The sequence below is a fragment of the Maniola hyperantus genome, chromosome 1, assembly GCF_902806685.2.
Source record: "Maniola hyperantus chromosome 1, iAphHyp1.2, whole genome shotgun sequence".
NCBI lineage: Eukaryota > Metazoa > Arthropoda > Insecta > Lepidoptera > Nymphalidae > Maniola > Maniola hyperantus.
The window spans coordinates 1,734,193-1,760,653 of record NC_048536.1 but is presented as its reverse complement, the minus strand read 5'-3'; the positions used below and the strand labels follow the sequence as shown (position 1 = coordinate 1,760,653).

Here is a 26,461-nt window from a genome sequence, read left to right as displayed (position 1 = left end):
GCATAAATTCAGTTTTTTTTTTTTTTTTTTAAATTTTTATTCAGATAATAGTTAGCCCTTGACTGCAATCTCACCTGGTGGTAAGTGATGATGCAGTCTAAGATGATAGCGGGCTAACCTGGAAGGGGTATGGCAGTTTTTATTAAACCCATACCCCTTTGGTTTCTACACGGCATCGTACCGGAACGCTAAATCGCTTGGCGGCACGGCTTTGCCGGTAGGGTGGTAACTAGCCACGGCCGAAGCCTCCCACCAGACCAGACCAGTTGTAAGCTCAATGCATATTTTTCATTATGACCTGCCAGTAAACAGGTTCCTACCTAACTAATGCCTACCCTGGCTTCAAACCCTGTGCACGCCACTGGGTAGTAGGTACCTATTAGGTTTCGCAAATGCTAATAATATTGTTTTGGCGCATAACGTTATCTCGGTGTAGAACAACAAGTTACGCGTCGAGCCTCGAGGCAATCCAAACACTGATAATGATGAAACTGATAAGTGATAAGTGATAACTTGATAAGGGAGCCACGTGCCGCTCTTGTGGCTCGGCTTACGTCAGTTTTTAGCGGTTCTTGTTTGTACAGATGAGATGCTTACTATCATCATCATCATCATCATCATGATCAACCCATCGCCGGCTCACTACAGAGCATGGGTCTCCTCTACGAGTGAGAAGGTTTTTGGCCATAGTCTACCACGCTGGCCATGTGCGGATTGGTAGACTTCACACACCTTTGAGAATATTTTGGAGAACTCTCAGGCATGCAGGTTTCCTCACGATGTTTTCCTTCACCGTTAAAGCAAGTGATATTCAATCAATCAAAACGCACATAACTCCGAAAAGTTAGAGGTGCGTGCCCGGGATCAAACCCCCGACCTCCGATTAGAAGGCGGACGTCCTAACCACTAGGCTATCACAGCTTATGCTTACTATAGTCGACGCATTTTAAACTGAGTCGTCGAGTTATCTGTCTGTTTCGCTTCGCTTACCTACGATCTTTAAGTGCGAGCGAAACAGTTAGATAACTCGACGACTCAGTTTAAAATGCGTCGACTATACTAAAGGAGATCGTATATCAGGAACTGCGTTTCAGAAAGTGCCAGGGCCGTAAGAGCCTCAGAAGAGTTTCTTGTGGCTTTTCTCGGTAGAATCTGCCTCCTGAACCGGTGGTAACACTTTCAGATCACACGTTCGAGTGGAATTATTGCGGGCGCGTTTTTTTGCTTGCGGAATTCCCTTATATTTCTTTCTACTATCGTACCGCAAGGCATTTCATCTCAAAAGTACGATTTTAGTCCTTATTTTGAGGGTGAACCGTACTTTTGATTTGACAGTTGACCCATACACTAAAAATGGCGTGTAAGCAGTGGCGTGCAGGTCATAGAGGCATATATGCACTGCTTACCCCAGTAGTAATGGCTTAATGCATATTTTTCATTATGACCTGCCAGTAAATAGGTTCCTACCTAACTAATGCTTACCCTGGCTTCAAACACTGTGCACGCCACTGCGTGTAAGGAGTAATTTTTACGGACTATATAATTTGACTCTGAGCTTTCTTATGACACGGACGACATCAGACGAGTCGCAGGCAGCCGCTGGATTCAGGTGGCGCAAGACCGTGGCGTGTGGAAGTCCCTACAAGAGACATATTATGACCAGCAGTGGACGTCTATCGGTTGTTGATGATGATGCTGATGATATATTTGACGCAGGTAGTCCTGAAATAGCGCAATTTTTTTTATTTTACCCACAGATATGTCCAGATATGCAACTAGCGTGGCCCCCTCAGTCCCTCTCGCTCAAGCAGAGGCACTTGTGAAATGTTATTCCATCTATTTTACGTTCGCTTCGGCTATTGTAGCCTAGTATACTGCAACCGCGTTTAAGCAAGCGTAGTGTGGGACGCCCTCCAGCACGATGGACCGACGATATAAAGAGGCTGGCGGGAAGTGGCTGGATGAGGAAGGCTGAGGACCGGGTGTGGTGGCGCTCTTTAGGGAAGGCCTATGTCCAACAGTGGACGTCCACAGGCTGATGATGATGATGATGATGATGATACTGCAACCCACCATTGCACAATAACTTCTAAAACAACAAAACAACAAAACGAATCAATTATTTATTTACAATACTTGAGTCAACATCACTTCACGTTGTTTGCCAAAACCTCACGTACAAATACATTTTGGCAAACAAAAAAAAGTGCCTACGGTGATAAGGACAAAACATAAACATTTTGTCACGTTCTATTAAGAGCTTAAATGCATTTAGCTATCTCGCTCTAACAGTAAGTGTCACAATAGGGCTACTTCTAATAGTCCTTGTTCTGAGATTTTACCTCACCATAGCCTAATTGACATATCGTCGATTAAGGATCAAACCGAGAGTTCCCTCACTGAAGTTCACTCTGGCACAGGTTTCACCTTTACGGTATTTTATGTAACACTTGGTAACTGGCAGAACGAAGCGGCCCAAGGTCCCAGATACTGCAGTATCTACACGAGATTAGATAACCAGGCAAAGACCTAAGACGACTTGATAAGCCGCGCTAGAATATTTATAGCATGCAATTCATTAGAGCATTGCAAAGATACTAAACACGTAGAGACATAGTTTGGCGACCCTTCCCCTGCGTGATGCGACTGACATGTGTTTTGACAGTATCTGGGTCGAAATGGAGATGGACATGTCATGTCTGTACTCTGTAGGACCAAAGATGACTGATAGACCCGCGGGTTGATTACGTATCTCGCGACAGGCGTCAATTGCTATCAAACGTCACACGTATCAGTGGCTAGAGACAGACAGCAATAGCCCCAAAGCAAAATAAGAAGAAGAAGAAGAAGAGATACAGCAAATAAACTGTCGCATGGCTACTGCAGTCGCGTTGCTGTCGCTACTGCAACGTTTTACGTAATCGCGGTTGCCACTAGTTTTTAAAAAAGTTATTGTTCAGATCCAAGTTAGCCCTTGACTGCAATCTCATCTGGTGGTAAGTGATGATGCAGTGTAAGATGGAAGCGGGCTACCTGGAAGTGTCATGTCAGTTTTTATTAAACCCATGCCCCTTTGGCTTCTATACACGGCATCGTACTGAAACGCTAAATCGCTTGGCGGCACGGCTTTGCCGGAAGGGTGGTAACTAGCCACGTCCAAAGCCACCAGACATTATTTAAATGGCAGCAGCCCATTATCATCTACTCCAACGTCTTTAAGTGTCATTTCCTTGTAATGCAAAGCATAATACAATATGGCCCTTAGTCCAAAATACATCCAGTTGAAAATGAACCCCCAAGACATTTTATATTGGCAAATTCTTACATTCAGCTCCCGTCGAATCAGCTGTCAGTAGTTCAACATAAAATGGCGTTCGTTCATTATCGGAGAGAGGCGAGAGGTCATTACTCTGTTATTGTCATGTTATTGCCTATTTATATATTACGTTCGTGTCATACTATTATTATGTTATCACATTGCTCCCGGCCCTCCCCAGACGAGTGAGACGAGGATGTGATAATGATAATCCTGCTCTTATCTTTATGTAGTATTTTGGCCGATATTTTTTTACGCGACTACCAGGAGTCATATGTGTATTTAGCAGTCTGTGTGCGTGTGCGTGTGTATGTATGTACTGTAGGTGTGTGTGTGAGTGCGTGTGGGTGTCTATTTATTTTATCGGTTCATCGATTCCCCATAATATGTAGCAAAAACTATTGAACAAAGCTGGTGTTTCTGTCTGGCTGTTTGTTACCTTTTTAAGGCTCTATCTGGCTCAATTATTGATGTTTGTCACAAAAATAGCGATTCTTGTAAAAAGACAGAATAATTTTAATACTGGAAAACGTACGGTTTATTTACATATTAGATAAAATACATAAGTACATATTAGGTAAAAGTTAAAATCTTCTAATAAAATTTGTCCAAGAATTTTGTGTATATTTGCATAGTAAGGGTCTTTGAACAAACATTTAAAAAAATATTTTTCTAAATACACATTCACTACGAAGAAGGTTACTAGAGCGTAACTAACTGAGGTTTTTAAAAGGAAAAAACAAAGATAAGCAGAGTTACGAATATTCTCGGCGTATAATATGAACGTTACATAATATACACGTTGGATGATTATTAGCATGTTTATGAGGCTTTAGGTATGCAACCCGTCATGACTTTATGATATTATGTGTACGTCATAAAGTCACATAAAGTTGCGTTTTCTATCTCAACATCTTAACTATTCTAAAAACTGTAGTCTACACTATATCTATATCTACTAATATTATAAAGAGGTAAAGTTTGTAAGGTTAATGATTTTAAGCTTATTTCCTGGTTCAACAACGGACTGCGGTGCTGCCAGAGATGAAGTTTGAGCTGTCATGGGTTGATGACATGGTTTCATACGTATGAAAGGTTATCTATACTCTATACTATTATTTAAAGAGGTAATGTCGTTAAGTTTGTTTGTAGGGGGTAATCTTTGGAACTACTTGACCGATTTTTAAAAATTCTTTCACCAGTAGAAAGCTACATTATTCCTGAGTGACAAAGGCTATACGGGATCTTTTAAAACCTAGATCAGCTAGTGTTTCATAATTTGCGTTCGCTACAACTTTTACACAGCAATTGCAACATAAATGGCTTCTACACACCTTCAATACTAAATTTAAAACAGAAAACTAAATAAAAACTCGTAATATTCGCAATAAATTACTATCACAGAGGTTTGTTGGGCACAAACTACAACGTGCCCAACAAAAAAAAGCTATGACAACTATGACAAAGACAAAATACTGTGTTTATGTCTCTATCACTCTTCAGATCTTTTCTATATACCTAGCTTGCTCTAACAAGGTATTATTATTTTAATGCCAAGTCTCCTTAATACTTAGTCTGAGATTAATTGTCGTTAGTCGTGACGTTGCCGTGTCGCTGCCGTCACGCGGTGTGTCTGACATGCCTTTATTAAATCAGTAAGTAGGTCGATTCCGGAAAACCTGCATCAATTATTATTACAATCGCAATTGTTTTGATTGGCTAAAACGGTATTCTTGATGCAACAATGCATTGTAGCTAATAGTGGGCGTGCATCAACCAATCAGAGGTGTTTGAAATCGTGACACTTTAGCTGTCATTTTACCGTACAGTGCGACAAGGCTCTCTTGGCACTTGAATGACATTGACAGGGGGGCGCTGTTGGAGAACAAAGGCTTAGAATATTCAAACAAGTCCAAAAGGGCCACTTAACGGCATCGTTAGTTCTGATTTTCGCCACGCGCCTAGATAGCCTTGTCGCACTGTAATCGAGCCGCGCCGGACTTTGGAATCTCAAATGAGACATGTGATTAGATATGCATTAGTGAAGCAAACTACTTTGCTTACCTATTTTGTTAAATCCGTTGTAGATAATTGGGTAAGTATTTGACTACATCAAAAATAAATTATTTGTCAGGGATTATTTAATTCTTCTAAAATACGACGTAAAATCCACTCCTTTGTTAGTTTTAAGTGTAATAAGTAACCATTCTAAATTATCGATTAAACTAAAAAAGTACGTCATTATGATGTGACGTCACATTTCAGTATTTCATAGAATAACTAAGTGCGCGTTTTGACGTTTGACAAAAAGTTACTGATTTGACTAGTTGTCAAATACCGTGTTATTGTACCTTGTACCTACCTAATCTGTAGCCCTAGAACGAGTTTTATAGTCGTAGTTTAACAATCCGAAATTCGATGTGGAATTTCTCCAGACAATTTGTTGATCTAGTGTAGATTTGAGGCCGTAGGTGGTAGGTAGGTACCTACATAGAATAGAATTACCATACTAATTTCAGGTTCACCTTTTGCCATCCTAACAATGGCGCGCACGTCATAGAGAAACTATATAAAAGCACTGCTTACTCATAGTGAAATAGTTCAATGCTCATTTCTCATCCTGACAGTGAAATAAATAGATAACCTACCCAACTATTAAAGTCAAAGTCAAAGGTATTTGACAACTAGTCAAATCAGTAACTTTTTATCAAACGTCAAAACGCGCGCTTAGTATGCGAGATTCTATGAAATACCGGTGTGTGACGTCATAATCATTTGACGTGCGTTTTAATCGATAATTTAAAATCGTTATTAAACTTAAAATCAACAGAGGATGTGGATTTTACGTATTTTGGAAAACCCTCTATTTAATAATCACTGAGAAATAATTTATTTTTGATGTAGTCAAATACCCAATTGTTAAATTGTTCACCTACCCTTGCTTCAAACACTGTGCAGTGTGCAACTGCACGCCACTGCTGATCCTGGAATAAATCGTCAAAACATCGTCACTTACTTTAGGTACTTACTACCAGCAGAGATCACAATCAAGGGCTGATTTGCCATCGAATAAAAAAAAATCGATTAGGTCGATAGGTACGCATCGCGATAAAACTATTTACGGCGATGAAAATGATAATTTTATTCTAATTTTTGTTAACATTGCATTCACATCGATCAACGATGTAATCGGCGGTTCAATAAATAGATCATCATTAAAGATTATTAAATGAAGACAGGTAAGCATAATTTTGTATTTTGAATCAATTTTATAGTTGCGTTAAGGTGATGAGAGCTACGCACAGGTGCAATCGCGCAAGCCGGTGCTTTCTTCATAAATATGCAAGGAACTTAATGTATAGCTTGATCTTAAATATATAAAACCGGTCAAGTATGAGACGGAGTTGCACACAAAGGGTTCCGTGCCACCGTAAAAGATATACCTACACTTTTATGTAGAGCACTGCAAGTGCGCCATCTATATGTGATTTAGTAAATTATTATTTTTATGAACGCATTTTATTTATTTATTTGTGATGTAACCACAAATTCACTGTTTTGGATTTTTCCCTTTTACGGCGGTTTACTTTTACTCATCCGATCCGAGACCTTGAAAATACGTTCCTTTTTGTTTTGTATGGTAGCTTATGACATAATAATTAATGTCGTAGATAATCGCTGGTATCCTCACGGATGACGGATAGAACTCCGATGACGGAAGTGCAGTGCGTAATCGTCGTTATTTGTGCTATAAGACCCACCAACCTGCCTCAATGGGAAGTACCCTATAGGTTTTCTTTACAGCCACGACAGACAGACAGACAAAGTGATCCTTTAAGGGTTCCTTTTTTCCTTTGAGGTACGGAACCATAAAAAGGAAAAGGTGAGTGACTGACTGATCTATTATCGCACAGCTCAAACCACTGTGCGAATCGGGCTGAACATAATCACTGACGCAGTGACATATGTAGAAGTCTGGCAATAAGGTTTACAAGTCTTGTCAAGGAGCATTAATGTTAAAAGTGCCAGGGGACGCAGCGGCAATGATTTGGCAGAAATACCTGAATTTTGGTTGATTTCTGGCACGCAAGCTTACAATTTATTTATTCAGATCGTTATCTTATCTATTAGGTATTTGTGTCTGTCTCTTCGAAATTGTAAGCCGACAAGTTGTCAACCCAAGGCCGACCCTTGTCAATTCTGAGACAGGCCAGGCGTAACTCTCTACAGTTTTAGTTGGCAAAATTAATTTAGTAATGTTGTTTTGGTGTTTTAAGTTTTAACACCAAAACAACATTACAGTTTACTGTAACATAATACATATTCGTACTAATATTACAAACTATCTGATGGCCGCGACTTCGTCCGCGTGGAATTCGGTTTTTTAAAATCCCGTGGGAACTCTTTGATTTTCAGGGATAAAAAGTCTTGCAAATAGTTTATGCTGTGTCAGTGACCTTGGTTCTCCTACTGATCTCCTCATTTCGGATCTTATCCCTCAGGGAAACTCCTAACATCCGCATAGCTCGCTGAACGACTTCATATCAGTACCTTTATTATCAGTACCTTTATTGTAATCAGTACCTTTTATTACAAATGCGAAAGTGTGTTTGTTTGTTGGTTTGTCCTTCAATCACGTCGCAACGGAGCAACGGATTGACGTGATTTTTTGCATGGGTATAGATAAAAACCTGGAGAGTGACATTAGGCTACTTTTTATCCCGGAAAATCAAAGAGTTCCCACGGTATTTTTAAAAACCTAATTCCACGCGGATGAAGTCGCGGGCATCAGCTAGTGCATAATAAAAATAGAAAAAAAAAGCGAAAAATATGAACACAGATTTTCTAGAACAAGCCAAAGCAATTAAGTACATTGTAGGTAAGCAATTATTAATCGTTTATAACTCGTACTACAAATTGAAATGCCCATATCCATACTAATATCTATATTAACCCATTCTTAGTAATATTATAATTACGGAAGTGTCTATCTGTCTATCTGTTACCTACAGGCTACTTTGATCCCGGAAAATTAAAGAGTTCTCAAGGGCCGATAAAAAAAACTAAATCCACGTAGACGAATGCGTTTGTTTTAGTACGAGTTTTATTACAACTCGACACGTCATACTTTAACGTCAATGGAGATCATATTATAGACATAGGTAATATTTTTCATCTTTAGCGGTGGTAATATTCAGAGCCATCTATGAAAATTTTCTCGAACGTTGCCTGGAAACCTCCTCCTCATTGGTTAGTTGATTATTAAAAAAACTTATTTTAATAAACTAAAAAACTAGTTTTAAAATTTTGTATCCATATATGGATTCCTATGCGGTAAAGAGCTAACATTCGTGGCTCAAGACATGAGATTCTTTAAAAGGCATAAAAGTATTTTTCTCAACATTGCTAATTGTAATTAGATACAATACAAGTACTAGTAATACGAAGTTTGCATTATGGAGACGTCTGAAACCTGTGGCTCTACCGCGGTTGTTTGACAGCTACAATTTCACGATCGCAATCATCTCTGATTGGTTAATGCTCGCTCACTATTGGCCACAATGCATTGTTGCAATAAGAATCGCACAAATTCAGCCAATCAGAACAATTGAGATTGTAATAATGATTGATGCAGGTTTTAGACAATCGCCCTGCTGAGTAATCGAACCGCATTGTGGTAATTGAGACGAACGGCCAGGAAAGCCGTGCCCACTGCGATCGCTTCTAGGAAATCCTTACTAGGCCACCGACACATTTTACTGCAACCCGTTACGGTTGACGAACGCGAACGAACATCAACAGGGAAGTTTTGAACGCATTTGTAAGCTGAATTTACTTAATTCCTCAGTAAGATAATTATTATGTCAGGCCCTAGTTGTAAGTATATTGTATTTCAGATAATTAAACTTAGTTTCATTAAAAAATTCTTTTAATATTCATTTCATATTTTATAGCTTGGGTATATTTTTCATGTTCTTTAGGTTAGATTATTTTATTGTACGACTTGTTTTTCAACGCTCGTTATGAGTTGTGACTTCCCATAAATTGAGTTACACGAGACCTTATAGAACTCAAAAGCACATTATGTAGGTAATTTAAGTGTGTAATTCTGTGGGTGGTTCTGTGACAACTAAATAAAATAAAATTCTCTTTCTACCGTTTTTAATATTAAATCTATCTGCAATCTGTCGATAAGTTACATAACAACGTTTTGTCATCAATGTATGGTTTTTTGACAAATAACCACGTTGTTAAGCAATTAATTATCGACACATTACAGATAGATTAAATATTGAAACCTGACACTTATAAGACTGAAATGAAGACAATATGTGATCACGTAGCTTATTTCAAATTCCTATTCTAGTTTAGGAATTATAAATTAATGTACTGAATATAAAACTACTGAATTAAACATAGAAATTAGCTTCACGCGTGCTTCGAAAGGCATACAACAGCGCAGGCGTAGCACCCCAAATACATAGTTTATATTTTTTTATATCTGGCGGATGCGGTCAATGTACCTTAAAATATACGAAAAGAGAAAGGTACTTTAATTATAATAAATTAAAATACAACAACTTCGCAAATCTTATTATTTTGTGTTAGCAGGCAGAAAATTGAGTACCTACCTACTTTTTTTTTTTTGTACAAGTACTTTTATGTATATTTTTTTGATTTATGTACACTATTTTATGTTATTTGAATTTATGTGTAATAAAGAGTGATATTATTATTAGTACATTTTAATTACTGATTGTTGTCTTGTTCTTATGTTATATTAATTAGGGATGATGATTTCTACTAGTCAAATCAGCTACTTTTTTCAAATGTCAAATCGCTCGCAAGGGAGCTTGTATGAAATACACAGATATGACACCATAAACATTTGACGTCCGTTTTTAGTTAAAATGGTAATTTAAAACGGTTAGCAAACTTAAAACTAACAGCAGACGTGGATTTTACGAATTTTGGAAGACCCCCCTATTTAATCATTCCTAAGTTCCTAAGAAATAAACCCTGGGAACGGGGACGGGCGCTAATGTGGAACGCAACTTGCGTTGACACATTGGCCCCGTGTCATATCAGGAAGACAGCATCAAGACCGGAAGCCGCAGCAGAAACAGCTGAAAACGGCAAGCGGCGCAAGTATGCCTCTCTTATAGAGAGTTACATTTTTGTGCCGTTTGCCGTGGAGACCCTGAGGCCATGGAGTCTTAGTGCTAAAAATTTTTTACGAGACATTTCACCGCGATTAATAGCCTCATCTGGTGACAGAAGGGCTGGCTCATTTTTTGCGCAACGGATCAGCCTGGCTGTCCAGCGCGGAAATGCAGCCAGTATTCTTGGCACCATTCCATGCGGTCATGATTTATATAGTACCTAGTTAGATAAGGCTAGCTTTAAGTTTTATTGTAATATTTTCATTTTGATTTGTATTTCCTGATATTTACAGTGAATAGAAAAAATATTATTTATTTTTGACATTGTCATCACCCCCATTTGTTTCAGCTACCTGTGTAGTAACCAAAATAAATATACTGAACATGCAAATGAACATCCAAAAATAACAAAGTCTTGCATCATCCTCGCTTCAAAACAGTAACGAAAAAACATTTTTATAAATTTTTAACTACCTTAAAAACGAAGGCGGATGTAAATTCGACCCATAGGTACCTACTTCATTTTATTGTTTAGGTGAACCTATTTTCCGAGATATAAAAGAACTGGCTAGGAAAAAGATTCGAAATGGTTCCACTAATATTTCACTATTTACCTATTTAGATTTTTATTTATTTTTAGGCATGATAGTTTTTGATTTATCGTGCAAAATGTCGATAAAATACGATTGTCGTACGGAACCCTCAGTGCGCGAGTCTGACTCGCACTTGGCCGGTTTTTTATTATTTATTGTTATAGCGGCAATAGAAATACAGTAGCCGGCAAGAAATATTGTACCTACATCGACTTTTAGAATGAGATTTTGGCTTTATAGAAAGTTGACTCTGTCACTCATACCTATGTGACGTTTTGTCGATCTCAACGACAGAGACAACGCTCTACGAAAACCTCTATCTCTCTGCCGCGTACTGTACTTACACATTTTGTGAAAATTTCAACACTCACCTATTACGGTTCACGAGATACAGCCTGCTGACAGACGGACGGACGGACAGCGGAGGCTTAGTGATAGGGTCCCGTTGCCACTTTTAGGATACGGAACCCTAAAAATGAACGATGAAGTGAATGTAGACCGCTTGTTTGTAGCCGTACCTTAAAGGCCGTGGCGTCCTCACGGCCGCGCCGCCGCGCGCCGCCTGTGTAGAAGGAATTATTTGCAATTAAATTTACGTAATAAATGTTTATTTTATTCCCATTAATTCAGTTCGCGTCGTGACGTTGTACGTAGCATACCTTGAGGAGCCAATATTTATTTATTGTAAAAGTGCTGTACACTTTTCCGTTTAAACATTTGATGAAACCATTATTTACTTTACTGGTAAAGTGTAGCATACAATACACTTGTTGGTTTAAACATTTTAGTGATTACTCAAGTGACAAGTGTCGTACACTGAAACTGTGCACTTTTCGGATTAAAACGTTTTACAGTGAAGTGAAGTGAATGTGTACGGAAACGTTTCCCGGTGCATCTCTACGAACGGGTTCGTTTTTTGTTTAAGTTAAAAACGCATTGTCTATAAGTTTTTGTATCACTTAAAAAGTACCCAATTATTATGTACTAGCTGATGCCCGCGACTTCGTCTGCGTGGAATCAGGTTTTTCAAAAATCCCGTGGGAACTCTTTTATTTTCCGGGATAAAAAGTAGCCTATGTCACTCTGCAGGTATTTATCTATACCCATCCAGAAAATCACGTCAATCCGTTGCAGCGTTGCGACGTGATTGAAGGACAAACCAACAAACAAACACACTTTCGCATTTATAATAAGGGTACTGAGGTACTGATGTCTTACGCGGAGCGAGACCAATAATTTCTTACGATTTATCTTATGAATTATGATTTAACATTTATTCAATCAATTCTCTTACTTATCTATATCTATAAGTATATAAAAGGAAAAAGTGACTGACTGACTAACTGACTGATCTATCAACGCACAGCTTAAACTACTGGTCGGATCGGGCTGTTTGGCATGCAGATAGCTATCATGACGTAGACATCCGCTAAGAAAGAATTTTTGAAAATTCAACCCCTAAGGCGGTAAAAAAGGGGGGGGGGGTGGCGGACGAAGTCGCGAGCATAAGCTAGTAAGTTAGAAAAGAGAAAAAAAATAAGCCATATCCAAACATTTGGTATTGTGTGACACTTAGCTCTACTTTTCAATTTTTAGATTAGTAGTTTAGGCTCAGTAGGTATACAATATGCAACTTGATTATCACTTTATAAAGTCATTACTTATTATATTTAGTGCCTATACTTAGTGTTTTTTCTTGGTTTTATAACAATGAGCGTCAATGTATGTAATTGGATAGATAGGTATATTATGTATGTATTACTAATAATAGAGAAGAGCACGCAAATGCTTGTATACAAGTGCTATAATACATAGTAGATACATACAGTGTTAATAAAATAGGTAAGTATGTAATTACGAAGTTGAGTAGAGATACATTTCTATAAATAATACCTTATAACTACCTTATTCTCCTTCTGGAATGTTTTCAAAAAAAAAGTTGAGTGCTAACGGACGCCTGAAGCGAAGCTTCTGTGTATTCGAGCACCGAGATATAGTCGACGCATTTTAAACTGATACTAAGGTTATAAATTCGAAAATGTCTCTGTCTGTCTATATATGTTTGTTTGATATCTTTTCATAGCCCACCCGCTTAACACACACTACACAGAAAGCTTTGCATCCCGGAGACGGACATAGGCTCCTTTTTATCCTAGAAACTCAAATAGTTTCCATGGAATTAAAAAAAACTAAATCCACGTGGAGGAAGTCGCGGGCATAATTTAGTACAATATGTATATTCAATATACAATATTGAATATTACTTAAATTCATCATTCTTACGATATTGTAATATTCCAAATATCAAGATTATAATATCTTCAGCCCCTCTTCACGAAACATCGCCCAATTAGTAAGAGCTTAGAGCTCCTTCACATTCTAAAGTCTTTAATAAGAAATCCTTTTGATGTGGAGGGGCCTTAACTATACAATATAGATAAAACTAGCGACCCGCCCCGGCTTCGCAGGGTGCAATGTAGATACTAATGTGATGTCAGTGTGGTTTTCCATATATAAAAGGAAAAGCTGACTAACTGACTGACTGATCTATCAACGCATAGATCAAACTACTGGACGGGTTGGGCTGAAATTTTGCATGCAGATAGCTATTATGACGTAGACGTCCGTTAAGAAAGGATTTTTGAAAATTCAGCCCCTAAGGGAGTAAAGAGTTTGAAATTTTGTGAAGTTCACGCGGACGAAGTCGCGGGGATAAGCTAGTTTTTGGTATATTTCAAAAAAACAAGACAGCATTTTTGATGAAAGCTTTCAGTCGGCTTGATTTCTTCCGACATCTTGAACAATTAAGCCTCGATAGCTCAACGGTTGCGGAGCGGACTGAAATCCAAAAGGTGCACTATTGTCGTACCTACTCCCAGCACAAGCTTTACGCTTAGTTGGAAGAAAAAGGGGAATATTAGTCAGCATAATAAAAACCTTGGATAATATTCTTTAAAAAAAAATATCGTTGTACCTATTTCAACAAATTAATACAACTTCCTCTCGAATCACTCTATCTATTGATGAAAACCGCATTGAAATCCGTTGCGTAGTTTAAAAGATCTAATTATAGAGAGCGACAGACGGCGGGAAGCGACTTAGTTTTATATACTACACGCTTATGCTCGCGACTTCGTCCGCGTGGACTACATAAATTTTAAACCGCTATTTCACCCCCTTAGGGGTTGAATTTTCAAAAATCCTTTCTTAGCGGATGCCTACGTCGTAATAGCTATCTGCATGCGAAAATTCAGCCAGATCCGTCCAGTAGTTTGAGCTGTGCGTTGATAGATCAGTCAATCAGTCAGTCAGTCAGTCAGTCACCTATTCCTTTTATATATTAAGACTAGCTGATGCCCGCGACTTCGTACGCGTGGATTTAGGTTTTTTAAAATCCCGTGGGTTCTATTTGATTTTCCGGGATAAAAAATAGCCTATGTCACTCTCCAGCAGGCCTAGCATGGGCCGGGAAATTTTCTCCCCGAGGAAAGGATAAAAATTTTATCCCCTCCGATAGTTATTTCCACTCTCCGAGCATGGGCACAGGGTTGGATATAATTATCCCCGGTGATAAGGCGGGGAAAGACTAGTCCTCGGTTAATGTCAAAGTGTTATTATTTTTTATCTGTGCTTTTGATTTTGCTCGTTTTCGTTACTCGTAACTCGTCTGTGGCTGCTTTTTATTTTAAAAGAGCTAGAAGCCGGAGCCGTAAAATAGTTTAAAAAACATTCACAGAAGATTATGCACGTAAGTATTGTTATTGTTTGTGTTTACCTAACCTAACTCCACTTTTGAATTATCCAAATTAAAAAATAATCGAATAGGTAGTTGAAATTCCTAGCTATCACAGTAAGTATCACAAAGACAATTTGTGTTAGTCAGTACACAAAATTGAAGTGATAATATATTGATATTGTTAGCGACAAAGAAATGCATAAATTGTTGTTTTATTTGCAGACATGGAAATATGTACCTACTTGAAGAAGGGCACTGGCCACTGACTGACAAGTATGATGAGGCAGCTCGGGATGTAGGACCACCGGGAAATGTCTCAATAGTGCCGTCGGTCACATATATGAGCACATAAGTGTTCAATATTAATTATCACTGTTGGGCATAAATGCTCAACAGGAATTGGACCTGAAGACTCCATAATGGGCCAGCCAGAGAGATGCGTGTATTAATTTAGTTCTATTAAATGTGTGTCTTGTATAACAAACTCAAAATAACTTTAGGTACCTACCTATTGGAATAGGTAAGTTAGGTACACATCTTATCAACATAAAAATATATTTTCATTATTGTTTGAGATGATGATGAAACTAACAGTTCAGCACACTGCACTGAGAAGAGTTCAATATCACTTAAAATTGGTTAAGCTGGTATGGTTTGAGCTATTAAACTAACCTAATTTCTTTATAAGCATGTCAAGCCAATGTTTTTTATCTTATGGCAGGAAATCTTTGAAGTGTCGGTGGTGGACTATGGTGAGACTGTCGTTTAACCCACTTTGTACACAGTGGGTACTTTATAAAACCAATAGCCCCGAGTGGTTTTCCTATAAATGCCAATAAATAAATAAAAAGTAAGTAGAGGATATGTACATTTTTGTAATTTGTAAATAGTTATGAATATAGGAAGTTATTCTATGGCAGTGTGGTTTGATTGAACATTAAACTTGTTACTTCATTTTCTTAAGGATAATAGCACTACTTTTAGATCTGTTAAGTTAACATCAGAGATTTGTGTACATCCAAATAAGCATTGTTTTAATTGGTATTCCTAATATTATGCCTAAAAGTTTGTGTTTGTTACTCAATCACACAGAAAGAGTACTTAAAGCAAAATTATTTTTTGAAGAAACTTATTTTTTGTTATAGCAGCAATAGAAATAAGTACAAAATTTCAACTTTAACCTGTTACGTTTCAGGAGACAGACAGATGGAGAGCTGAGACTGTAATAGGGTCCCATTGGTACCCTACAGAACCCTAGTAGTAGTAGTAGATATAAGGATGGGTTTGCACAAGGTGGTTTTAGGTAATAGGTACTTAAAGAAATATATTTTAATGCAAATATGTATTTATTATTCCATCCCTTTTTCCCTTTTATTGTCGGGCAACAGTTAGCAGTCTGGTTTGATCCATAGATATGTGAGATTTCTTTATTTGTTACATTTTCTAGTCTGTCCTTTGGTTGTTCCATTGGAATTCTGAAATATACAATTTATACATTAATGATTTTCAATAATAATAAATTAAGAGTTAAGAGGATATACTGAAATGGTCTATAAAGTATAATAGGCTAACATATTTACTCTTACAAAACACTTATGATGAACCATTATAATTTGTAAAGTGTTATTGTGTTTGTGTATCATTATGTATTTAACTATGATATAGGTGTGTATTTTAATTTAAGAATTGTTTTGTTAAATTAGACTCCTGCCTATTTTGTTCAAATAAATGATTTTATTATAATGAGTCATTGTGTTATTTTATATTTCCAATAATCCATACTAATATTATAAATGCGAAAGTGTGTCTGCCTGTCTGTCTGCTAGCTTTTCACAGCCCAACAGTCTAACCGATTTAGATGAAATTTAGTACCTACAGAGTTAGCTTACATCCCGAGGATGGATACCGGCTACTTTTTATTCTGGAAAATCAAATAGTTCTCACAGGATTTTCAAAACCTAAATCCACACAGATGAAGTCGCGGGCAATAGTCATCCCATGACCTTGACTTGTATCTCACTGGTAACTACCATCTGCCAAGAGTCTTATAGATGTGAGGACGTAGAATAAATAGAGAATAGCCGCGAATACCTATTTGTAGGTACCTACTACCTACCTAAGTAGGTACCTAACCTAAATTAGGTACCTATTCGTTTGCACAAGATGGTTTTAGGTAATAGGTAAGTACTTACTTACTTTTATGAATCCATCCACCGAATTAATCGGCTTTAGTGCTTCATTAAGCTGCTCGCACAAGTACAGCACATAATATTTGTCCATCCGAAACAAGTGTTGGAACTCAGCGTCGGGAAATTCAAAGGGATTTCTTCCATCACTAATTACGTGCTCATGTTATTTTCGTTCTAAATTCTCTATTTCAAACTAATAAAAAAAGCGCGAGACATGTTTTTTGATCTTTTAATAATTGAGTTAAAGTTCTATGAGCTTATACCCACCTCTAATCTCGATGATAAAATTATCCCTCTCAAATGTCAAAAAAGGACAGTTTATCTTCTTTTATTTGGCCCCATGCTATAGACGGTGGATAAATAGTCCCCCGAGTCCCCGTGAAATGTCAAACGGGGATAAACTTCTCCTCTCCCCTGTTGCCGTGCTCTGAGGGGTGGAGAAGTTAATGTTATCTCCTGTGCAGTGGATAAAATCGGGGGATATAATTTTTATCTTCGGCCCATGCTAGCCGTGCTGGTCTTTATACATATAATTACTCATGCAAAAAATCACGTCAATCCGGTGCACCGTTGCGACGTGATTGAAGGACAAACAAAAAAACACACTTTCGCATTTATAATAAGGGTACTGAGGTAGGTACTGATGTAGATTGTAGAGATACAGAGAAAATATATTATGAAAATAATGAATCTGGCAACGGTAACCTAATGACCGATGTCTGACGAAAGTTCGAGAAAAATGAAATATTCCCACTATCGATCCAGCGCTCTTTATAAGTTCTTGAAGTGTTGACGCACATAACTCCTAAATTAGAGGTGCGTACTGGGTATCGAACCCTCGACCACCCGAATAGAAGACCGACAACGTCTCCACTAGGCTATCACTGACTAACTCTAAAGTATAAGGCATCGTCCTAATACAACGCGATTAAGCGATCATCTCGCGAGTAAGCGATGCGACTATCGCGTGTAGAACGCGATCATCGCGCGAATGCCTATGAGGAAGTTTCAGGGCGAACGTTCCATAAAATTTTCATAGATGGCGCTGTTTACTGCACCCAGTAAAAACGAAAATAATTTCCGAGCGAAGGTATACGCTATAATAATTTGTACGTAAAACATTCTGCACAACAACAACGTCAATAAAACATACGGACAGCCAGGCAGCTCTTTCAGCTCTGTCCTCTGAGTTTGTAAACTCAAGACTGGTTGAAAACTGCAGAGACACCCTGGCCCAATACCGGGTGGTTCTACGCTAGGTACCAGAGCATGCTGGAATAGTTGGCAACGAAAATGCTGACATTCTGGCTAAATCATATAGATATAGGTATTATTTTTCGTTTTTAGTGGGTGCAGTACACAGCGCCATCTATGAAAATTTTGTGGAACGTTCGCTCTGAAACTTCCTCATTAGGGCACGTTTTCGAGATCGCGCGTTCGTACGAGTAAAATTCGCGCGAACTTACGCGCATTCGCGTTGTATTAGGACGACGCCTAATATTGAAACATGAAATACAGAGAAAATATGAAAATAATGAATGTAAGTCCCTGATAACGGTAACCTAGTGACCGATGTCTGACGAAAGTTCGAGAAAAATGAAATATGGCCACTATCGATCCAGCGCTCGTTATAAGTTCTTGATGAAGTGTTGATGCTCAAAGTAATCTTGTTGATGTCTTCTTATAGGTAAACTAGCTTATGCTCGCGAGTTCGTCCGCGTGGACTACACAAATTTCAAACCCTTATTTCACCCCCTTAGGGGTTGAATTTTCAAAAATCCTTTCTTAGCGGATGCCTACGTCGCGCGTCGTAATAGCTATCTGCATGCCAAATTTCAGCCCGATCCGTCCAGTAGTTTGAGCTGTGCGTTGATAGATCAGTCAGTCAACCGCACCGCGCGCCACCGTAAGGAATTTCACCCTCACCATCTGGGTGTCTGGTGCACTTCGACCGTCCGCTGCGCCAGATCCTTCTTTCCACGCACATGCAAACTGTGGAACCAACTCCCATCGGCGGTGTTCCCACTAGATTATAACATGGGGTTATTCAAGGGGCGGACCAACAAATTCCTAAAAGGCCGGCAACGCATCGGCGGCTCCTCTGGTGCTGCAAATGTTCATGGGCGGCGGTAATCACTTAACATCAGGTGACCCGCCTGCTCGCTTGCTCGCTATATCTATTAAAAAAAAAAAAAAAAAAAAAAAAGTCAGTCAGTCAGTCAGCCACCTTTTCCTTTTATATATTTAGAAGATATTCAGTGTACCTAATATCAATATACAAGTGTATATAATAAGCAAACTGTGATAGCCTAGTGGTTAAGCTCGGGGGCTCGATCCCGGGCAAGCATCTCTAACTATTCGGAGTAATCGGATAATTATATAATTTCTAAATTTCTGGTCTGGTCTGGTGGGAGGCCTCGGCCGTGGAGTTACCACCCTACCGGCAAAGCCGTGCCGCCAAGCGATTTAGCGTTCCGGTACGATGCCGTGTAGAAACCAAAGGTGTATGGGTTTAATAGAAACTGCCATACTCCTTCCAGGTTAGCCCGCTCCCACCTTAGACTGCATCGTCACTTACCATCAGGTGAGATTGCAGTCAAGGGCTAACTTGTATCTGAATAAAAATAAAAATAAAATTTTACTACTTAGGTACTTGCCGGTAACATATTTCTATTTTCTAGAACTATATCTGCATGAATTTATGTGGGAACTCTTTATATCTCGGGATAAAAACTAGCCTATATCCGTTCTGGGATGCAAGTTATCTCTGTACCAAATGGATGATGCCCGTGACTACGACTACGTCCACATTTTTATCAAGTCACACGCGCCTTCTAAATGTTCCCATATCTAACTCAAATTATGCGCGAAATTCTATAATTCCACGCTTGGTACGTACTTATAACAATCAGTTCGCTGAGTTTGACTTATTTTACCTATCAAACAATAAATTTAAAAAGGAATTAAGAAACTATCATCGTAAAAAAAAAAGTAGCTAACATCTAAATATGCATGCAATCACACACTCCCACTTACACATACACACATACACACGCACACATACACACGCACACATACACACGCGCACACACACACACACACAAGCATACACACACTGTTGTAATTGTATTATTGTATATACCTACATTTATTCTAAATCAATTCTGTTAAAATAGTTTTAATTATAATTTTAAGTAATCTCTTTTGGCCTTCTGTTATGCCTAGATTTAAATTTAAATAATAATTATGTATTTACGCTGTTGATTACTTTCAAATAAACAAAAATAAAAAAATAAAAAAAGTTTTGAAGGCTTATTATATTTCGCAATCCATTATTTTACTTCACATAGGCGGTATACAGTACCTATACCTATTTTACTGATAAAAACAATTATCTATCTAAATAGCTCATGTTCAAACTTCTAAGTAATATAATATGCGTAGGTTTTATATATAACGTTTGATATAGAACATTTTTCTTAGTATTTCTATCTACAGCTATAATTAATGACTAATGTATTCTGTACATGCATCGAGATACTTATCTGTGGAGTAGCAATAAAGCGTCAAAAATAATAAATAAAAAAAAGTACAGATATAAAAAAAAAATAAAAAATATATTGTGGGTACCTACTTACCAGATTATTATAAGCTTAGACAATAATTAATAACAATAAGATACAGTAAAACGAAAAAGGCAAAAAAAAATGTATTCATTGTACCGCCCTACAACTGCAGTCTCCGACCGCGCCGCCACCGCGCCGCGTTGGAGGAAAAAAGGAAGGAACACAAAAAAAAAAAACATCGAAACCTTATAATGACTTGGAGTTAATATTAATAAATATTTTAAATTATATATCCGTAAGACTCAAAGATCACCAGCTGATGCCTGCGACTTCGCCCACCTGGATTTAGGAAAATAAATAATTAGTGTCGTCCTTTCTATTTAGCTTGGACGTAAAATATAGCTTTATTTCCGGCCTGGACACTAATAATTTTGACTGTGAAAGCGCTATTTATAATTTTTGTAATACTGGAAAATAGTGCAAAATTTTCTTGAATATCCTCCGCGGAAATTTTGAGATTAGAGACTGATGGGAGACGACTGAGTATCGCGCCCGCCGCGCCTTCGACCGCTCGGCCACGGTTCACTCACTGCCAAGTTAAAAAATATTTTGAAAGCGGAGATTATGTGTGCTCTAAAAGTATGACAACTCTATGTGAGCATGTAAACTATGTTGATAATGACGTATATGGTAATGTATGGTGATTGACATCAGATAGCTAAGTAATGAGTTTAATACGGGTTCGATGCTTGTTGATCGTCATAGATAACATTTTTCTTCGTAATTTATTTCTACGGCTGAGATCTTCAGGGCGGATTTAGACTTTGCCCAGATTTTACATAAAGTTAAAACGAGATTAAATTCAGAGAAATAAATCTGTCTTGTTTTAACTTTGTCTTATGTCTGAGTAAAATCAGAGTACACTTTATAAATTAACCTTCAGACTGAGATCTATAGAGCGTACTCTGCTAATACTCTGACTTTGCTCAAACTTATGTGTCAGTGAAAATGAGACAGATTTATGTCATATATATAAATCTGTCTCGTTTTAACTTTGTCTTACGTCTGAGTAAAGTCAAAGTATAGAGCGTACTCTGCTAGTAGGTACTCTGACTTTGCTCAAACTTAAGTCTCAGTTAAAACGAGACAGATTTATGTCACAGATATAAATCTGTCTCGTTTTAACTCTAAGTAAAGTCTGAGCAAATTCTCGCGTATGCTCCATGTATCTCTGCCTAAGACACAGTGAAAAAAATAAAACCAGCCAAGTGCGAGTCAGGCTCGCACACTGAGGGTTCCGTACTACAGTCGTATTTTTTCGACATTTTGCACGATAATTCAAAAACTATGATGCATAAAAATAAATGAAAATCTGTTTTAGAATGCACAGGTAACGCCCTTTCATATGATACCCCAATTGATATAGTTATCTTACTTCGAATATTGAAAATACTAATTATTAGTTCATGACCACAATTAATTTTTTTTTGTGTGATCTAACCCTAAATTCACGGTTTTCAGATTTTTCCCCTAAAGCCAGAGACCCACCTACCTGCCAAATTTCATGATTCTAGGTCAACGGGAAGTACCCTGTAGGTTTCTTGACAGACAGACAGACAACAAAGTGATCCTATAAGGGTTCCGTTTTTCCTTTTGAGGTACGGAACCCTAAAAATGGATTTTCAAAAATCCTGTCCTAGCGGATGTCTACGCCACAATAGCTATCTGCTAACTGCTTGCCAAATTTCAACCCGATCCGTCCATCTGTGCGTTAATAGATCAGTCAGTCAGTCAGCTTTTCTTTTTATATTATTTAGGTAAGTATAGTAGTATGAATAACACATTGCAATTTAATTTAAATAATATACTCGTACCTACATAATTATATGCCGCGAAACCAAACAGGGCAAACTAGTAATTTATTTAAAGTAAAACTAACAAAATTAAGTATTATTATTTTGCAGGTATTGAAACTTGATTTGTCCGAACACAATACAAAAAATGTTGTGATCTGATTTCATTGGGGTTTTCACTACTATATAATTATTATAATTAATGTGCAAGGCTGAATTAAATTATAGCTATATAGACGTATTTTATCAAAACCGGTTCACTGGAACCAGAGATAGGTAACGCGTATTTCTGACGTAAAATTAAAATAAATCTAAATATATATAAAAGGAAAAGGTGACTGACTGACTGATCTATCAACGCACAGCTCAAACTACTGGACGGATCGGACTGAAATTTGGCATGTAGATAGCTATTATGACGTAGGCATCCGCTAAGAAAGGATTTTTGAAAATTCAACCCCTAAGGGAGTGAAATTGGGGTTTGAAATTTGTGTAGTCCACGCGGACGAAGTCGCGAGCATAAGCTAATAATTATTAAGTAGGTTAATTAGTCCACGACTTAGTCCGAGTGGATTTAGGTTTTTAAAAATGCGAATGTGTGTTTGTTTGTTCGTTTGTTAATCATAATCATTTATTTATTTTGCTCAGATATGGTAGGTACATGTATATTATTTACATGGGGTCTTAAAACCATGGGGTGTTGGGTTGTTAGTTTGTTGGTTTGTCCTTCAATCACGTCGCAACGGATCGACGTGATTTTTTGCATGGGTATAATTTATAAGACCTGGAGAGGGAGAAAGGCTACTTTTTATCCCGGAAAATCAAAGAGTTCCCACGGGAAATCAAGTTGCTTCAAAAACAGGTCGGCAATCGCAGGTCCAGCCATTTATGTCAATGGCTGAAAAGGTACAAGCTGTTCCACTTTTAATGAAGGCTTGCTTCATGAAACCAGCCCTAATCCCAGTGATATTAATAGGGATGAAGGGATGAAGACTCTAGTCAAATTTTTATCAAACGTCAAAACGGTTGCTTAGTATAGGACCTTGTAGAATAGAATAGAATAGAATATGTTTTTAGAATAGAATAGAATAAGTGCTTATGAATAGTCAGGTAGTTTTAATTTACCTATTTAATTGGTATGAAATACACAGACGTGACGTCATACAAATTTGACGTAATTTGGCGTACTGTAATTTAAGATGGTAAGCAAACTCAAAACTAACAGCGGACGTGGGTTTCACGAATTTTGGAAGACCCTCTGTTTAATAGTTCCTTAGAATAGATAATTTATGTTTGCCATAGTCGTCATCCCAATTAACATGACGTCAACGGTATCCCGGGATAACCCGGTGTGCTGATAACTGAATTAGCCAGAAAAGTGACTTGTGCAGCTAAATGGTCCTAATTAACTCACAATCAATATAATACAGTATAGGCTATAGGTAAACAAGACGCGTGTGAATCACTATGACGTGTTTGTTAAGCGCTTGTGGTGTGGCGCCACTGATAGCGGACGTAAATCGCTCTTATGTTACATATTATACGCGCTTCTCCATATAAACGTACTAGCTGATGAATCCGAATCTGAATGATCCGCGTGGAATTAGATTTTTAAAAAATCCCGTGGAAACTCTTTGATTTTCCGGGATAAAATGTAGCCTATGTTACTCTCCAGGTCTTTATCAATGGCACCGATTCCTTTGTCTTACTCTAAACTAAATTTAGAGTATCTGCATTCTTTTCTTTTTAACAATGCTATAAAAGGAACGGAACGTGACTTTCACATTTAAACTATATTGATACGGAAAATCTACTAAAATTTCAAATTTAAATTTAAATAAATAATTAAAGCTATATCAAATCAACAACATAAGGAAACACACACAACACACACTCACACAAACACACTCACACACGCACGACACATTGCATGCTAATTGTTTAGACTTAAGTATTTATAGTTTTTGTTAACACAACTATTATGTTTGAGACTGAGGAGGAGGAGCGGGGACCCTGAGACACAGGTTTATCAAACTTATTTCAGGGTTCCCGACACTAAACTGTAAACCGACATTGTTGTCATAAATAAATTTCATTTCATTTCATTTCATTTCAATTTCATTTCATTTCATTTAAAGACTCTGAATTTTAGTGCACAATACAAATTTAAACAGTAGGTTCGCGAGTGCGTGCTAAAACCACGGGTTTTACCATCTAAAAATTAAATTTAGAAATGTCAAACTGCTTCCGTCCTTTTCATATTACAATAGTAAGAAGTGGGTGCGAATACTCTAAAATTAGGTTGTGCTTAGAATCGGTGCCAATACCTATGCAAAAAAACACATCAATTGAATTTCAGATTTTTTTACTTAGTAACACCGCATCCAAGTGGACAGCGTGACACCTTACAAGGTGGCGGTGTTAGTTCTGATTTTGGCCACGCGCCAAGAGAGCCTTATCGCACTGTATTTATTTCAACACGCTGTCACTATGAACCTACAAGGCTCACACCGGAAACGTGTAGTTTGCAACTGCGTTGTAGCTTCATAGTATCAAGTCATTAAATACAATCAGCTTATACAAGCACAGTACAAATTACAATGCTATTCCCTATACCTACTGTTACGCTAAGCACTGGTTAGTGTAATGTTACTTTAGTACTTGTATCAAAATTTGCTGCTTATTAGGGTTCTGTACCTCAAAAGGAAAAACGGAACCCTTATAGGATCACTTTGTTGTCTGTCTGTCTGTCCGTCTGTCTGTAAAGAAACCTACAGGGTACTTCCCGTTGACCTAGAATCATGAAATTTGGCAGGTAGGTAGATCTTATAGCTGACATTTGGGGAAAAATCTGAAAACCGCGAATTTAGGGTTAGGTCACACAAAAAAAATTAAATTGTGGTCATGAACTAATAATTAGTATTTTCAACTTTCCAAGTGAGTGACTATATCAAGTGGGGTATCATATGAAAGGTATTCACCTGTACATTCTCAAACAGATTTTTATTTATTTTTATGCATTATAGTTTTTGAATTATCGTGCAAAATGTCGAAAAAATACGACTGTAGTACGGAACCCTCATTGCGCGAGCCTGACTCGCACTTGGCCGGTTTTATAAAGTTTAAACACGATATTGTGGCTATTTATGTTGCACACAATCTCGCAGATAAATATAATAGGTTGGGGAAAAAGTTTCTTCGAATTTTTTGAGAAAATTCGATATTTTTTTATTAGGTATAGTTTATTTACATTTAACTAAAGTATGTAGGTACCATTTTGTTCGATAACTTTTTGCCATCTTGTAGGTAGGGACATGATTCCATTGCTATAGAAGCCGCCTGACTCGCACTTGCCCGGTTTTTTTGATTCTCTCCATATATTTTGATTGTTTCCTTCAATACTTCAGCTATCCAGTTTTAGCGTCTACCTCGATATAAGCATTTTTGTCGAATATAATTGGCGAAACTTTCACATTTATGCTTTCATCGAATCGATTGGCTTGATTTTCGTTAATTGCTGACTTTAATGATCAATGATATTTATAAAAACCTTTATAAAAGTAGGTGTAAAGCAGAACCGTCTGAAACTATTTTGTGTCCTTACCTTTAACTAATAAATAGGTACCTTGACATCGTGAGCAAATCCTACTAATATTATTATAAATGCGAAAGTGTGGATGTTTGGATGTTTGTTACTCAATCACGCAAAGACGGCTGAACGGATTTGGATGTAATTTGGAATGGAAATAGATTATACCCTGGATTAACACATAGGCTTCTTTTTATCCCGGAAAATCAGAGAGTTCCCGCGGGATTTTGAAAAATTTAATCCACGCGGCATCAGCTAGTCAGTACATAAAGAAATATCACTTGCTTTAACGATGAAGGAACAGCATTAGGACATCTGCTTCTCTGAGAGTTCCATATAATATTTTCAAAAGTATGTCATTATCATCATCATCAACCGATAGACGTCCACTGCAGGAATAGGTCTCTTGTGGGGACTTCCACACGCTTGTTTAAGTAGGTACCTTTTAAGTAAACT

At 37.6% G+C, this 26,461-nt stretch overlaps 2 protein-coding genes across 5 annotated transcripts in view; both read left to right on the top strand.

Moving 5' to 3' along the window:
- The window catches only part of Zir (dedicator of cytokinesis), a 375,809-nt gene that overhangs the window by 82,302 nt on the left and 267,046 nt on the right, over window positions 1-26,461 (top strand). The gene's annotated exons all lie outside the window — the stretch shown is intronic.
- Window positions 1-26,461, top strand: part of LOC117982606 (uncharacterized) — a 141,536-nt gene that overhangs the window by 23,451 nt on the left and 91,624 nt on the right. Inside the window, exon 1 of one of the 3 annotated variants that reach the window (XM_034969079.2) lies at window positions 11,457-11,979. The exons of the other annotated variants lie outside the window; for them this stretch is intronic. Within the exon in view, the coding sequence (XP_034824970.1) occupies window positions 11,940-11,979 (40 nt within the window). The 5' untranslated portion in view covers window positions 11,457-11,939. Of the gene's footprint in view, window positions 1-11,456; window positions 11,980-26,461 lie in introns of those variants that run through there. 3 annotated transcript variants of the gene reach the window in all.